Source organism: Pelodiscus sinensis, chromosome 9, assembly GCF_052426305.1.
Source record: "Pelodiscus sinensis isolate ZL-2025 chromosome 9, ASM5242630v1, whole genome shotgun sequence".
In the NCBI taxonomy this organism is placed as follows: domain Eukaryota; kingdom Metazoa; phylum Chordata; order Testudines; family Trionychidae; genus Pelodiscus; species Pelodiscus sinensis.
Window position 1 is genome coordinate 47,920,001 of NC_143060.1, and position 16,797 is coordinate 47,936,797.

Consider the following 16,797-nt stretch of genomic DNA (forward strand, 5'->3'; position numbering starts at 1 on the left):
CATTAAGATAGTTGTAGGAAATAAGTATAAATTCAAATTATATCTTAAATTTATAACTGTTTAGTACTCTAGGACCTGACGGATAGCAATACAGCAGCACCAAAATTCTTTCTTTCTATTTTAGACTCAAAGCTGCTCTAGTGTAGGCAATGAAACAAGGAAAGTTCTACTAAAATCCTATACTGAGTTCATAATGAAGATCTGGCCAAAAAACAATTATATTGTCAAAAAATTCAGAACCACCACATGTTACCACATCACCTTTATTATTTAGGATAATTCTTGAAACAAACACATAGATTACCAGGTATGGTCCTGATCCTACAGAGAATTACCCAATTGTTTAATTTTATTATCAGGAGTTCTATTGACTTACATTAGACTCCACATACTGTATAAAGCAAACCACCTTTATGAACGTACGCACAATCAAAATCTAAAGTTTTTAAATAATGTTAATAAGCAATATGCCAACTTTTCCTATTACCCAACAATCGTACCTTTTTTTTGAGTCATACCATTAATCCGACTGTAAGGTTGATTAAATTTCCCTCACAACTCTGTCACAGAACTTCTGTAACTGGGACTCTCCCATGCCCATTTTCAAAAAGGGAAGGCACTAACTCACATAGGATCACCAGCAAGAAGTGTAAGAATAAAAAGTTAAAAGGAAGAATCTGAAATAAATCGGTTAACTACTATAATTTGGAAATATATAGTGTTTAGCAGCTTGACACCTCATAGGACAACAATCACTTTCATTTTTGCCTCTAACCTCCACTCCTACAGCTGGTGACACAGTAGGAGGCAAAAAAAGAAAGCAGAAAGAGAAAGAAAACTATGGAGCTGATAGTCATTGAATTTCAAGATAAATAATGTGATATTACATTTTATTACGGCTTCCTTTTCTCCATAAATGCCTTCCAACAGAATCCAAATTCAACCATCCAATATCCAAAAACACCTGGACTCATAGGCACGCGCACGGTGTGTGCCGGGTGTACCCAGGCACACCCTAAATGTCTCGGGCGGCTAGCGGCTGCTGAAAGAGAAAGGGCGCCCCGGGGTAGGGCCTGGCCGGCCTGTAGCTTGGGCCAGCTCTGACTCCAGCCCCGTGAATTGGAAGGCAGAAGCTGAAGGTAAGGGAGGGAAAGGGGAAAAAAATAAGAGGAAGGGGCTTGTGCGGAAGGGAGGAGGGGCAGGTCAGGAGAAGAAAGGGGAAGGCACCAAGGGACAGGATGGAGGAGAAACAAATGCCAGGGGGCCAAGTGGAGACAATGAGGAAAAGGGCAGGAGGGGAGGTGTCAGTGGGAGGGGGGACAGGGTGATGCTGGGAGAGGAGAGAGTAAGGGCATTGGGGGTTAGAGGGTGGGAGGTGCTGGGAGAAGGCTTGAAAGAAGGGGTGGGTATGAGGAAGGCAGGGATGGAGCAAGGCATGTGTGAGGGCACAGGGGCAGGAGGGGAATGGGGGCAGAGGGTGGTGACAGGGTGGGCATCAGGGAAAAAGGGGGCAAAAGGGGCAGGGGCAGTGAGCGAAGGGGGAGGCACAAGGAGGGTGCAGGGGTAAGGGAAGGTGCAGGTGCCAGTGGATTCTGGAGGTGAAGCAGAAGGGCAGACATCTGCAGGGGAGGGACCAGCACCAGAGAAAAGAGGCAGGGCAGGTGTGCAGAGGGAGGTGTTAGGAGAGGGGATGAGTAGGGGTTGCTCACATGATCAGAGTGGGGCTACTGGAGGAGTGGGCACAGGAGGAAGAGAAGGGCTGGTGGAGGGGGGCAGGTCTCAGGAAGGCTGAGGGCAGTGAGAAGGGCAGGAGTCAGGACAGCAGAGGAGGGTGAGGGGTTGGGAGGCAGCAGGCACTAGGGGAGCTGATGGAGCATGGGGAGGAGACATGGCAGCAGAAGGAAAAGGTAGAGGGTTATGAGATATTTATTAATAACTTGGGTGCCACAGTAGCACATCCAAACAAGCCACATGAACTCAGTACTGGTGCACAACACAAAATTTATTCTGCTCATGGGAAGAACCTCTTAGAGGAAACACTTCCCCCAGCCTCTCTGCCCCCAAGTTAATGTCACTCACATTGGGGTAATGCAATTGCAGGATAGTTGCATGAGGGAGGTTGGGGGGGGGGCAAACGAATCCCTATTGGTAGGAGGATAGTGGGAAAAATCTTAGAGGGGGGGTCACGTGACACCTTTTACTTCTGGTCATGTGTCCATCTTGCCCAGAGAGTGTTACCTCCAGAGGTGTGGCCAATGGGGGTCAGGGGCGTGGTTAACAGTGGTCAAGGGTGTGATTAATGGGGGGGGGGGTCAAAGAACATTTTTAAAAAATTATTTGGGTGCACACCCTAATGAAACGTGCTATACACACCTATGCCTGGACTCAGAACATTTCATCTGATTTCTTCAACACAGATGATTATCTATGTGATTCCATATAATTAACTAAATTAAAATAATCAACTATTGCCCTCAATACCTGCTAAACACATTTAATGCAGTGAAACCCTTCCCTCTGGCAATGGCATTGAATAATATTAACAACCTTTTGGAATTTGTTCTGTTTGTTAATTTTAACATGTTCTTCCATTTACTAAATCTATTTTGTTTCTACTCTTGATGTCTATTAACATAAAATACCTGTGGCTGAAACTGTGGAACAGGAGGCCCTTGCACGCCTTGTGACTGTTCATCCATTGCATCAAACAGGGCTTTTTATGTTCTGCAAAAATAATATAAATATATTCATTAAATAGCAGTTTAATGTTTATGTACACTTCCATTGACTACTGTGCTTCAGTTATAATGCAATTTGATTATTGAACTTCAGTACACAATTAATTCATTCTTAGAATTTTCTAATGTGTATGTTTGACTTTGCAATCAAAATATTTTAGCACTTTTTCCTGAGAGCAAGAGGAGATGTCCTAGTTTTTGTTTTAAAGTACCATTTAAAATGAAAAATAGGAAGAAATTCCATCATGTATTCCCTACACCAGTCCAGTAAGTTATCAACAGGGTTAGAACCTTGAACTATCTGATCCACACTAGAAATCTCTATGACTTGATCTAACTAAGTGAGTCCATTAGACTAGGGCAATAACAGCCAGTCGTTCTGTATATGCACCAGCAACTAAAAAGTAGACATGACACATACTTTGCCAGGTGACTGCACAAGTACTTATGGGATAGAATACCCTGTGGAACATGCATATGATAGAGTTGTTAAAAGGGGACAGAGTTAGGATTTCTGAATGCTATTTGTTGTTTACGTAATTTTCACTCATTTCTGAATTTCCTGAAGGTAGCCCCATTTTAGAGACACCCCAGTCAAACATGTACATTCTCTATTTTGAATATGAGACTCAGATTTGAGGTCTGAATTTTATTCTCAGTTTTGCAACCACCTCTTATATCGTGTTACCACATCTGTAAAATGCAAAAAATGCTTGCCTGCATCCTAAGATAAGGGCAAGAGACCTTGATTACTGTGAAGAGTGCAGTAAGACGCAACTGTTAAAAATGAAGGATAGGAAAGAGTCTATTTTAAAATCTGAGGTGCCCTGGTTCCCAGTCCAATGCACCCTTACCATTTTGCCTTGGTATTTTATTAAAAGGAAAGCACCTCAAGCATCTGTATTGCTTATATGCGTTGTAGAGCTCTCTCTGTACATATTGTATGGGTATGATGTAGAAGGTTCAATTAGAGCCTGGGAGTATATACAATGTAGCTGGAACATTTATATAACTTCAAGAGAGAAGGTGAACATGTTCTAATGCACATGAATAGAACGTGATTTTTAGATGCTTGCAACTTATGAAAATTCTTCCAGATTTGGCAAGGAACAGCAAGTCACCTCTCTTTCAGTTTACAATCATTTCTTTGACAAATATCAAGTGCTAACCACAGACGCATTAATGCTATTTTATAATAAATGATCTAGAGTGTGTTTTAACATCAGGAAATCTACCTGTTTGTACCCCATCTAACATAATTCTAGAAAACCAACTCAGCCATTCTTGTGCAAACCTTTCAAAAAAATTGAAACCAAGGCAGAAAACAAGAATGGAAACTTTCAATCCAAAATGGCTGAAGCTAAGGCAACAGAAAACAATAGGCTTACAATAGAAACAGAAAGGTAGTATTAGCCAAAGACAATGCCTATATTATATTGCATATATCAGTTTTCAATAAGACAAGACAATTGCAGTGAAGTAGTCTTTGTGTAAGCACACTCAAAGATTTCATGTTGTAACTTCATCTTTAGACACTGAAGCCAACTGTGTGTCTCAAATTCCATTTCCTCTCCCCCTCCCCCACACACCCTGAACAAGTTTTACATCATATATTGGTCATTTTATTATCTTAATGTTTTAATAAATTTGACTACAACAGAAGTAAGGGCCCTGTGTCTGAAAATGATAACCTCTGTGCAAAGTACAATATAAACAGGATTAAAGTAATAACTAATGAAGTTATTTATAATCTGTGTTTCAATGGTTGTTTTAATCAATGAGGGTATGTCTACACTACCACCCTAGTTCGAACTAGGGTGGTTAATGTAGGCAACCGGAGTTGCAAATGAAGCCCGGGATTTGAATTTCCCAGGCTTCATTTGCATGTTGCCGGGCGCCGCCATTTTTAAATGTCCGCTAGTTCGGACTCCGTGCCCACGGCTACACGTGGCACGAACTAGGTACTTTGGATTAGGCTTCCTATTCCGAACTACCGTTACTCCTCGGACCTGAGACTTACACTTGCTGGCAACACAGGTGTTCTTCGAGATGCTTTGCTCATTTCCATTCAACTTAGATGTGTGTACTTCCCACATGGAATGGTGCTAGAAGATTTTCCCTCAGCAGTATTTCTAGAGGACTGGCCTTCAGCATCTCCTGGAGCAGTGCACATATGCGCACTAAATGGGGCACCACTGGGTCCCGCCCTCTCCAGTTCCTTATTGCCAGAATCTCTGACAGAGGAAAAAGGGAAGTGGGAGGGTGTTGAATGGAATGAGCAATATCTCAAAGAACCCTAGCTACGGAAACAACTGTCTTTTTTTTACGATATTTAATATTAAATTAAAAAGAAAATTAACACTACCCTTGGAGTACGTGTATCATCATTCTTTCTAACAGCTCAAGCTAATAAACACACCAAAATGCATATTTTCCACACATAGCTCAGCTTTAAGATGCTAAACAAATCTATGAGTCAAATAGAAATAGTATTTGCAAGGAAAGCATGATTAATACAATAATTACTGATACTAGAAAGGAGAGTAAAAGGCATTTACTAAAGCTTATACAGTTTCTCTTGGGAATGTTTAGGATCCATGCTATAAAAACAGATGTAAGTTTTCCTGGTTTAAAACTTTCACCTTGTGTGTGTCAGCAACCCAAAGAGTAAAAGCTCCAGAACAAGTTAACACGTCTTCAGGGTTTGTAGAAAGATGCAGGTTTCAAAGAGCTTGCAAATAAGGTTTCCATCCTACAAAACAACTAGCATCACACTTAGTACTTGCTACTTCTAACTCAAAAGAGCCAGAACTCTACCACATAGCAAATATCTGACCTTAACGCAATAGATAAAGTCATGGAGGTTGGGTCCATAGAGTGCTATTAGCCAGGGGGTAGGAACGGTGTCCCTGGCCTCTGTTTGTGGAAGGCTGGAGATGGATGACACGAGACAAATAACTTGGTCATTGTCTTCGGTCCATCTCCTCCGGGGTAGCTGGTGTTGGCTGCTGTTGACAGACAGGCTACTGGGCTAGATGGACCTTTGGTCTGACCTAGTACGGCCGTTCTTATATTCTAAGCTCAGGGTCGGGGGTCTCAGTGGACCACCTTAATTTTCATGCAAACCTGCTCCTGGGTTTGCATGTGGCCTTTGGTGGCCAGGCTGGCAGCTATCCTGCCCTAGATGGCCACTTTCCTGTGCCTAGTGCGGAGGTCGTGGACGTTGGAGGCCTTCCCCCTAACCTCGATGAGGTTCACAATCTCCACACTAGACCAGGCGGGCGCCCACCTCTTGCGGCCCCGGGGAGCCACCAGCCTGGTCCCAGGAAGAGTAGAAGGGCTGGGTGGCAGCGGGTGGCTGGCTTATGCCGTGCCAGGTGCTGGGTCTGCTGGCTCGGTGCTGGCAGGCTTGCACCTGACACAAACACCGTAGCCAGACCGTGCCTCTAAGGGCTCTGGGGCCGGGAGGGTGGCAGAAGAGTTTCCCTGCTTCGGCCCAGAGTGGCCACCAGGGCAAGCCGGGAAGGACTAGTCTCCCACTAGTTCGAATTAAGTGGCTACACAGCCCTTAATTCCATCTACTTAATTCTAAACTAGGCGTTAGTCCTCGTAGAATGAGGTTTATCTAGTTCGAATTAAGCACACCACCAGTTCAAATTAAGTTCGAACTACTTGTTTGTATGTGTAGCACCTATGAAAGTTAATTCGAACTAACGTCTGTTAGTTCGAATTAACTTTGTAGTGTAGACATACCCATAGGTACAAAACTATAAAATCAGGTCTTTCAGTTCCACAGTCATTCTCCAGGAGCACCAGTGCACACTTAAATGACTCCGCTCCCCTCCTCATGTCTAGACTGCCTGGCCAATAGAACAGCATGAGCAATTGTAGCTCGTAATTATATTCCATCTGTAGAGCTGCGTGTGGTGGATAATTTTAGTAGCTAGGAATAGTAAATGAATTCTTCCTTCACAATCAATGTGGCATATTGCCTTATCTTCCTAATAAGATTCTGCTAGTTCTGTTTTAACAAGTCTAACAACCAAACTTGCAGGGCTGTGGGTGGCTTTCCTGATAGATCTTGCATGAGAGAGGGAGCATCGTGACCAAAGCACCAGAAAGGGCTGCCCACCTGTGCCAGGGCCCTGGCACTGTTTGCGTCAGCAGAAACTGCAAGGAGATGATATCCTGTGCCTCTTGAAACTCCTCCTGTGTGGAGGGGATCTATATGTCCGGAGATGATGGTGGGGAATTCAAAGAGTTGTCCCAATCCAAATGAGGGGCTTTGTCTGTCACTTTTTCCTTGTCCAACACCAGCTTGGACTTTCCTTTATGCGGACCAGGGGACTTGTCTTGCCCAACTTCCAGTGCCAACTTGTCGACAGCACCAAGGCAGCAGAGTCTGACCACTGATTTTTGTGATGTGTCTCACTGTAAGCATGCCTTGACCAGATGCAGCATGGCCTAATGGCCACAGTCTATATATTATTCCTTGAGTCAAGGAACAATATGGTCTAATGGCAGAGTCTAAGTAGCCCTTGGGATTAAGGCAATATAGCCTAATGGCTTGAGTCAAAGGAGCTGGGGCAGTAAGGGGGTCTAAGCCCACCCTACTCTAATTGAATCCCACCACAGTATGCTGAGCTCACTCGGGTGGGAGATACCACTCGTGCACCTTCCCTGCATCAATTCTGGCATTGGGGCAACCTGTGTGGCTTCAGGATTCTTAGATCCACAGCACCAGTCTCCCCCTGAGGCTCCACCAGCTCTGGAGGCTTGATACAGTGTCCTGGGTCTCTGGCTCCTGTCATCTAGGTTTCAGGCCTGTCCACCTCTGGAGTTCCAGTAGCGGTCCAACAACCAAACTTGCAGCAGGGCTGTGGATGGCTTTCCTGATAGATCTTGCATGAGAGAGGGAGCATCGTGACCAAGGCACCAGAAAGGGCTTCCCACCTGTGCCAGGGCTCTTTCCGAAGTCCAGCCCAGACAAAGCTGAGCTGCTCCCTTTTATACTAATCCAGCATGCAGAGTGTGCTCAGTGTGACTGGGAAGGGAGGGCAGGTCTTCCTCAGCCCATGGGGCATTAAGCCTTCCAGGCCCAGTGCAGGGTATGGACATCCTGTCACAGGAAACCAGAGCTAACTCCATCAGCGTGCCTTATTGTCTCTGTCCTTTAAGGTCCTTGGATGGAAGGAACAATAGATATGACACCTTTCACTGATGTGGCCCTCACCCAGACAGTGAATGCAGGGTCACTAACTGGCATAGGCCTGCAACAGTTGGCACACGGTTTAAACATGGGGGACTAGACCATGCCCTGTCCCCAGGTAGAGTTCCAACATGAGACTATCTACAAATTAACAACTAGGAATGCTACCGAGTAGTCGACTACTCAATAAGCATAAGCTTATTAGGTAGCAGAATGGAGATTACTTGCTTTTGCCCCCACCCTTGCCACTTCTATGAGACAGCCGGGGGAGGGGAGGGGAACCAGGAGCCAGTGCTGAGGAGCTGGCTTAAAAGAGGCAGTGGGAGAAACGGGGATAGGGAAGGTGCTGTGAAGCAGTCCCTTTTTGCAGGTGTCCTAACAGTGAGCTGGGGCCCCTGCAGACAGGGACTGATGCCGACAAACAGTCCCTGTTTGCAGCGGCCCAGGCTGGCCCAGCGCAGGGGGCTGCTGCAGCCCCTGGCCACAGCCAGTCCTGGCCGCCATGAACAGAGGCTGTTCCAGCAGCAGCCTTCAGTAGCCCTGTTCGCAGCGGACAAGACTATTCATCGCTGCTGGACTCAGCGCAAGCTGGGAGTGAACAGTCCCAGGTCGCACCGGTCTAAGATGCCACACCTCTGCATTTTAAAGGCAGTAAGAGCCCAGTGGAGCACGGGTGGCTCCCGGAGCCAGCCCGAGCTGGGACTGCTCAGTCTCAACTCTAGCCAGCTCCTGAAGCTACCCCCAATGTAGCTCTGCAGAGAGGTCCTTATAGGCTAATCGTGTAGTCAATACAAATTGTATCAACTACACCCATGGTCACCAACCAGTAGATCGCGATCTACCGGTAGATCTCAGGTGCTCTAAGAGTAGCTCTTGAGCCCTCTCTGAACTGCGCACCTGCGCAGTACATTTACATTACATTTCCTCATGTAATGTAGGCGGGGCTTCAAGGAAGGGGTGGGGCAGCAGATCTTCGCCTGTTCTGAGACTTAAAAAGTGATCTTGGGTGTAAAAAGGTTGGAGACCACTGAACTACACAATTAGCCAGATAACCGCAATTTAGCATCCTTACTAACAACTGATAACATTTAAAACTCTTTTCACCAACTACTTACAATGTAATAGAAAGGAGTACACAATGAACACTGCAGCACAGTTCCAAACACCCTCACTGGCAGCAAGAAGGAGAGGGGCCTGGTAACACCCTATATACAGCAGCATGCATATGCCACTCCAGAGGATGCTGAGGGCCACTTTCCTAGAGATACTGTTGAGAAAAAATCTTCTGGTACCAATACTCGTGGTGAGCACACACACACACAAACTGGATGGACATGAGCAATCACTTGGAAGTAGTACAATTTCTGTGCCTAAAAAAATTATCACTGGGCAAAGTAATAAAATGGAGACTACAACTTCAACCTGATAGCAATGTCAACAGTTAACTGAACAGGAGTTGCTAGCTCTACTATTATATATAACAGAATCTTATGGTAATTGGAGGAAAATAGAAACCCTAGAGATTAATGGTAACAGACAAAGCCTGAAATCCCAAAAGCAGGATTAAACATTGGCCCCACATCTTCTCTCCATTATTTGAAGAAGTCAGCCAATATACTCTCAATAGTGGCATCTAATTATACTAACACCATCTCTCTATGGCTGTTCCAAACTGAACGAACTTTTGGGACTCAACCTCTTTTCTCCCTATCCTTAGCATTTCGGTGTAACTAGCGCACAGTGGGAACGTAAAACTGTGTTTATCTAAGTAAACGTGTAACCACTGAAAAATGTGGGTCAGCAGTCAGCTCCGCAGCAGTGGGTGGGGGAGGGAAGAGGGCTTTTAAGCCGGCTCCCCGCGCATACCAGAAATCTGCGTGTAACCGTGTACATGGTTACAATTCCACATTCCCTAGCGCACAATTTTTGAAATATTAGCTGTAATTCATGTAGGATAAATGAGATCTGAAGATACATCTCAAAAGTACTTGCAGAGGGGTGAAACTAATCCTTACAAGGACACAGGAGTAAAAAACGACACAGAAGGGAAAAAAACTGGTAGAGGAATTGCTCAGTCTGTTAATGAGTGTGTCTTTACTAATCCTCTGCAAAATTTCATGATAGCCCTGGCCCCCTGCCAGGAGAAGACACTGAGAAATTGTTAAGATTTTTAAAAATATTAGAATTAAGATGGTGATAAAACTGGAAAATTGCTGGCAGCTGCTGTTTGTTCCAAAACACTTGGCAGTCAGACCCTGTTATTTAAAAAACCTGACAAGGCCAATACTGGCAATTCCTTGCAGGATATGTAACATCTTTAATTTGTATTTTGCAATGGTCTAGACAAGTCAGTGTACAGTAATAGCTTGTAGGGATGTTAACATATATTTGTGTAAATGATTATCCAATAAGCCTGGTCTTATTGGTTAATCCTAGCGACTACACACACCACCACCCTTTGCTGCCTCTATGTTAGAGACAGCAAAGGGGAGAGGTGGAAGCCAGTGTCTATGTGGAGCTGGCTTTTAAAGCCAGCTGTCCTCGAGCACCAGATCCCGCAGAACTGCCTGCCCCCTCACCACTGCTTCTGTATCAAAGGCAGCAATGTGGAGGAAAGGGGGGCAGGCTGGAGCCGATACGCATGGGAAACCAGCTCTTAAGTCAGCTCTCCATGCATACTGACTCCCTCCCCCCCTCTTGCTTCCTCCCATAGGAACCAGTGTTTGGGGCGGGGGAGATCCATTTTAAAAGCTGGTTCTCCACAAGCACTGGCTTTGAAGAGTCACCCCTGCACTACTGTCTCTGCATCAGAGGCAGCAGCACAGGGTGTCAGGGAGCTACCAAGGAGTGGGGCCAGGATAAGCTGGCTGCTGGCCCCGCTCCCGGGGACCATCGAATAATCATGTCACCGCTAAGATTTGGTGTGGTAACATGCTCATTCAATGAAATGATATCTAACATCCTTAGTAACTTCCACTGAAAAATTAGATCATTGTCCATTAAGAACACTCAAATATCCTGATTAAATCTATCTGTCTCTAACACCATAGTTGTCTTTCAATAAGGTATATCACATGGATAACCTAATTCTCAGACTGTGTTTTAAGACTATTTTTGGTTAGTTCTTTATTTGAACAGTTTTTATTCACAGTAATAGATCCAGGAATCTCTTTAACAATGTAACAGATGGCAATCATGACACCATTTTCAAAAACAGAACCTTTGATAACCTGCTAGATCTACTGTTCCAATCATTTTCTCCAACAGTGACATGAAAATGTTCTCTTACTTTGCTCCAACTATCTTTTTCTTTAGCATTCTTTACAATTTTGGCTTTAGTGACTGGATTTGATTATTAAATAATGTAAAAACTTCAAACAGATATATGCAGGCATGGGCAGTTGGTAAAGGCAGGGCTGGGGGAGGCAAACCCCCAGCCTCACCTCCAGCCATCCTCCTTCTGCTAAGCCCCACCCTTTCTCCACCTCCCAGGAGGCAGGGCGGCATGTCACACGTATGCTCCCCCTTTCCACCACAAGTGGAGGGAGGGAAGGGGAGCAGGCACACACGCGCTTGCTGCAGTCTCCCCCACCCCAGTGGAAGACGCACCGTGCCGCATGAACTAGCAGAACTCAGCCCGTCATGAGAGGGAGGAAACAGGTGTGCTACGCCACGCAGCCTGGCCCAGCCCATCATCTCCAGGCCCAGAGCAGCAGTGTAGGGAGGAGGGTGCGCCATGTGGCCAACCTGGTTTCTCCTCCCCAGCCCGGAAGCACCAAAGGACGGGCGCTGGGGGCAGCAACACTCTGCCCCCAGAACACCTACAGCAGGTAGGGCTATGCCTGGCAGAGCCTTAAATACCTGAGACCAATGAATGTACAGGGATATAACCACATACTTATGCTCTTAAGAATGTACTGACATGCAGGCTCAAAACATCTACTTTGATACAGAAACTCTGTTGTTTCCATGGAATAAAGTAAATAGTGTTGATTAAGTATAATTATATTGTACAGCCAATTCCAATGACTGTGGAACAAGATTATTATTTGGAAACATTGAAGAAAGAAAACTTCTGCAGTTTTCCTTCTAGGTTTCAAGAAAACCAGGGTTTTATTTCTGGATCTGTCACTGACTACCTTTGTGATCTTAAGTAGGTTATTCAACTTCTCCACCCCTGAGTTTTCCTGTACTAAGGCTTCAATTTATTTTATAAGCCAAGAAACAACCACTGTGTAAATAATGAATTTCTCTCTCTCTCTCTTTATTATATATATATATATATATATATATATATATATATATATATATATATATATATATATAAAGCTACAATATTTATACTCTAAGTAATCTTATCGCTCATAAATAGTTCTATTCACTAGTCTGACTCTTAAAAAAATGAAGATAGTGTGCAGAGCAGAAAGGGTTCGATATTTTTTTAAGCTCTTAATACTTCATTCAGACATCTTTTCCAAAATAGCTGATCATCTTGTTGAAAGATCAGAATAGCTTCAATCATGCTGCAAAAATGGTGAATCAAAATGAAGAGCAGCCATTGAAAGTACCGTCTTTGAGGTTGCTTTATATTGACAAATACATGTATGTCCTCACTGACGAGTTAGCTCAGGCTCTGACCTGGATTTGTTTATTATTAATAAACAGGGCATTTGGAGTCAGGCACGCAGAGGCTGTCTTGCACGACAGCAGAAGCTGGGCACTGCAGCAACAGCCCAGCACATAACCAAGAGCCCAGTGTGCATGGTGCTGGCGGAGCTGCTGGGCGCTGCAGCAAAAGCCAGGTGTGCATGGAGGTGGCAGGGCTGCTGGGCACTGCAGCAAGAGCCCAACGAGCAGAGGCGGCAGAGCTGGCCAGTAGGTCAGCCAGGGCTGTCAGGCCAGCGGGGACCAGCAAGAGTGGGGAGGTAGCTGGAAGACCAGTAGTGGAGCCAAGGCTGGAGGGAGCTGGTGGCAGGGGGGCCAGGAATGACCTCCCTGGTCCAGCAAAATCCCTCATCCAGGACTTGGTGCCAGACCAGGGAGATCCAACCTGTATGTGCAAAGAGCTGAAGTGTAATTGCTCCCAAGAACTGCTTCCTCTCCCACCCACCCCTACATATTCATCCTGCTGCCTCTGTATCGGAGGCAGCAGTGCAGGAGAGTGGGGAGGCGGGAGCTGACTGTCACCCCGCATGCAATCAAGTAACCTCTGAAATTTTCAGTGATTGCATGGTTACTTAATTAAATGCATTTTAACAATTCTAATTGTAACATGCTAACACCACAAATTGTAATTAAACTTATTACACCCTTGAGGGTGGGAGATAGGAGGAAAAAAACAGGAAAATGAGTGGAAGGCTCTTTCACGACCCTTTTATAATATGCCACTTATATGCATAGCTGTGCAAGACACTTCACCTATTTGTGCCCCAATTTCTCCATCTATACAAGGGATACTCTCTATCCTTCCCCGCCCCCTTTCAGACATCTCCCGCGTCCCCTGCTGCCGCTCTGCTTTTACCACCGGACCTAGCAGCAGCAACAGCTGTTTGTCCCGCTTCTGCCCGATCAACCCAAGATCCCTCTCCCGCATTCCCCGCTGCCCCAGAAAAAGCAGAGTGGCAGCGGGGGATGCGGGACAGGGATCTTGGGTTGATCGGGCAGAAGCGGGACAAGCAGCTGTTTCTGCTGCTAGGTCCCTTGGTAAAGGCAGCATGTGTGTGTGTGGAGGGGGGGGGGGGAGTACTATCAGTGAGTGGAACACAGGAACTCCTACTCACTGTGAGGATCGGAACAAATCCCCATACACACTGTGAGGACACGTGGTTCCTGTGTGTGACTTTAAGTTTAAGAATCCAATCTAATATCAAAATTCCCCATGGATCATTGGTTAAAAGAAGGAACTTTAAAGAGAAAAGTGAGTACTTCAAACTCCAATATTTTTACTGAAACCAGCAAGGAAAATACTGAGGCAGCTCAAGTTAATTATGAAAAATTTCAGCTGACTAATAAGAAACGCAAGTATTGTGAGGACTATTTGGCATTTGGATTCACAAGCAATGGAAATGAAGATGCTCCAGGTGCCCAGTGAGTAGTGTGCAACAAAATATTATCTAATAGTTGTTTAGCACCTGCTAAATTGTGAAGACATTTTGAAACAAATCATCCAGAATACAAAGATAAAGACATTAGTTTTTTAAAGCAAAAGCTTGAATCTCTTGAAAAAAGTAAACTCTTCATGTCAAAAATTGCCAAATCTGATAATGAAAATGCAACAGAGGCATCTTACAAAGTAAGCTATCGTATATCGCTCGCCGAAGAAGCACACACTATTGAGGAATCACTCATAAAACCATGTGCAAAAGATATTGTGATGTGTATGTTGGATCAGGAATCTAGTAAAAAAGTTGAGGCTGTGCCACTATCAAACAATACTGCCACACGTCGTATTCACAATCTTGCTGCTAACATCGAGAAGGAGCTTATTTTTCGGCTGCATTTATGTGATGCATATGCATAACAATTAGACGAGTCCACTGACGTTGCAGGTCTTGCAGTTCTGCTTGTATTTGTCCATTATGATTTTAATAGCTCTATTGAAGAAGACTTACTTTTATGTGAATTTTTGCAAACCAATACAACTGGTGAGAATATATTCAATTGTATCAATAACTTTATGAAAACATATCAAATAAGCTGGGAAAAATGTGTTGATGTGTGCAGTGATGGTGCCAAAGCAATGGTAGGAAGAGTGGCTGGCGCTGTAACACAAATAAAAAATGTAGCACCAAACTGCACCAGCAGTCACTTCATTCTCCACAGACACGCTCTGGTAGTTAAGAATATTTCTCCCTCTCTTAAAAATGTGTTGGACAAAGCAGTACAGATTATTAATTATATAAAAACTCGACCATTACAATCAAGACTGTTCAAAATTATGTGTGAAGATATGGGTAGTCAGCACACAGCCCTGCTTCTACATACAGAAGTCAGGTGGCTATCACGAGGAAAAGTGTTGGTTAGATTATTTGAATTGTGTCATGAGCTCTCCGCAAATCTGATGGATCACAAATTCCAACTGTCTGATCGTTTAACAGACTTTTTATGGTTATCTAGAGTTGCGTATCTTGCAGACATCTTTACAAAACTAAATGAAGTAAATCTGTCGCTGCAAGGAAAGAATGTAAAAATTTTTAATGCGAAAGACAAAATTTTGTCATTGTCACGGAAGCTACAGTTTTGGATCTCATCTGTAGGACGAAATGATTTGGATTGTTTACCAACGCTGAATGATTTCCTTGAAGAAAATGGATACAAACTTGATGAAGATATTCGCAGCGACATTGCAGATCATCTCCGCGATTTATACATGATCATTAAGTATTTTCCAAACATCAATGACAACAATAACTGGATTCGAAATCCATTAAGTTTAACAGAAAAGCCAGTCCGTTTTTCTACACAAGATTATGAAAACCTAATTGAAATCGCTTTAGATGGCCAATTAATACAAAAATTTAAAGAAGTTTCTCTGATTACATTTTGGAGTGACTTATGTCAAAGTCAAGAATATTCATCTTTATCAAGATGCACAATTCGTCAGCTGTTACCCTTTGCCAGTACATACTTGTGCAAAACTGGGTTCTTGAACTATGCAGCAATGAAAATGAAATACAGAAATCGACTGAATGCTGCGCCAGATATGCGAATCCAACTTTCTAGGCTTAAACCAAATATAAAAAGAATTTGCCAAGAAAAGAAGAAAAACCACTCTTCGCATTGAAAACTATTAATATAATTAATATTATTTGATAGTTTTATTTTTTGTACATATTTAATATGATTTTTGTTGAATATAAATGAATGGTGTTATATTCAATATGTTGAATTTAAATGAATGGTGATCTCATGACCGTATTTAGCACCTTATTACTACCAATTGTGGCGTACTAGCAGTCTGTGTGTGTTTGGGTGTGGTTTTTTTTGCTCGACAAACTTAATCCCTGGCAAGGGGGTTCCTTGAAATTTTTCTGAGTTTGAAAGGGTTCTGTGGTCAAAAAAAATTGGGAAACACTGGTTTAGAGGGTTACTATTTTTATACATTTCTGCATTCATAATCATAGCAACTTGTTGCAGTTTGAATAATCTCTGTGACTAAGGGTAAAATGTTTGCTCAGGATGGAGGACTGAGGCACTGAAATTACCTCATTTGCAGTTGTTTCCTTGCTTCATCCCATTTAACATATCATGTAACACACCACCATACAAGAAAATGCTTGAACAGGCAATACTTGGAACCTAAGTGATTGCTATGGTTTTTGGAACAGAAAATAAAATTGTTGCACTGTTAAAAAACAGTTTGCCTTTATTGATTCACACAAATTACAGGGAAAAAACACCAAAGCACCCATGTTTGCTGGTAGGGAAGGATTTTGGAAAGGGTAAAACCCCACAAACTACGTGTAGATCCAGCTCTCACAGTCATTACTAGTAATCTCTTCAGCATAAAGTTAGAATCAGCCACATAGCATTATACTACTGATTTCCATTTTTGAACTACAAATGAGGATTTCTTTAAGTGCTGCTGCCACCAAAGGACAAGATTTAAATATCTTCTCAAGGGCTTTTACAAAATAACCACAAGGATATATATTGCTTCCCTGAGTGGCTGGCATGTCAAGGACAATTATAAGCTTTAAAAGGTCCTAATTGTACATATTAACCATTCCCATGTAAAGTCATTACATTGCTACTGAGCTCATCAGTTTACACAAATGTAAAGTTATGCTGTTCATAATGTGCTGGAAGAATCACAGGCAGAACTGAAACTGCTTTTTATAGTAAGGACAC

At 43.6% G+C, this 16,797-nt stretch overlaps 1 protein-coding gene across 7 annotated transcripts in view; it reads right to left on the bottom strand.

Annotated features, from left to right (window-relative positions):
* Nucleotides 1-16,797, bottom strand: part of NEK7 (NIMA related kinase 7) — a 127,399-nt gene that overhangs the window by 82,201 nt on the left and 28,401 nt on the right. For all 7 annotated transcript variants that reach the window (XM_075936690.2, XM_075936685.2, XM_075936687.2 and 4 more), the window contains one exon: nucleotides 2,643-2,724. In XM_075936690.2, the coding sequence (XP_075792805.1) occupies nucleotides 2,643-2,699 (57 nt within the window). In that variant the 5' untranslated portion in view covers nucleotides 2,700-2,724. The remainder of the gene's footprint in view (nucleotides 1-2,642; nucleotides 2,725-16,797) is intronic.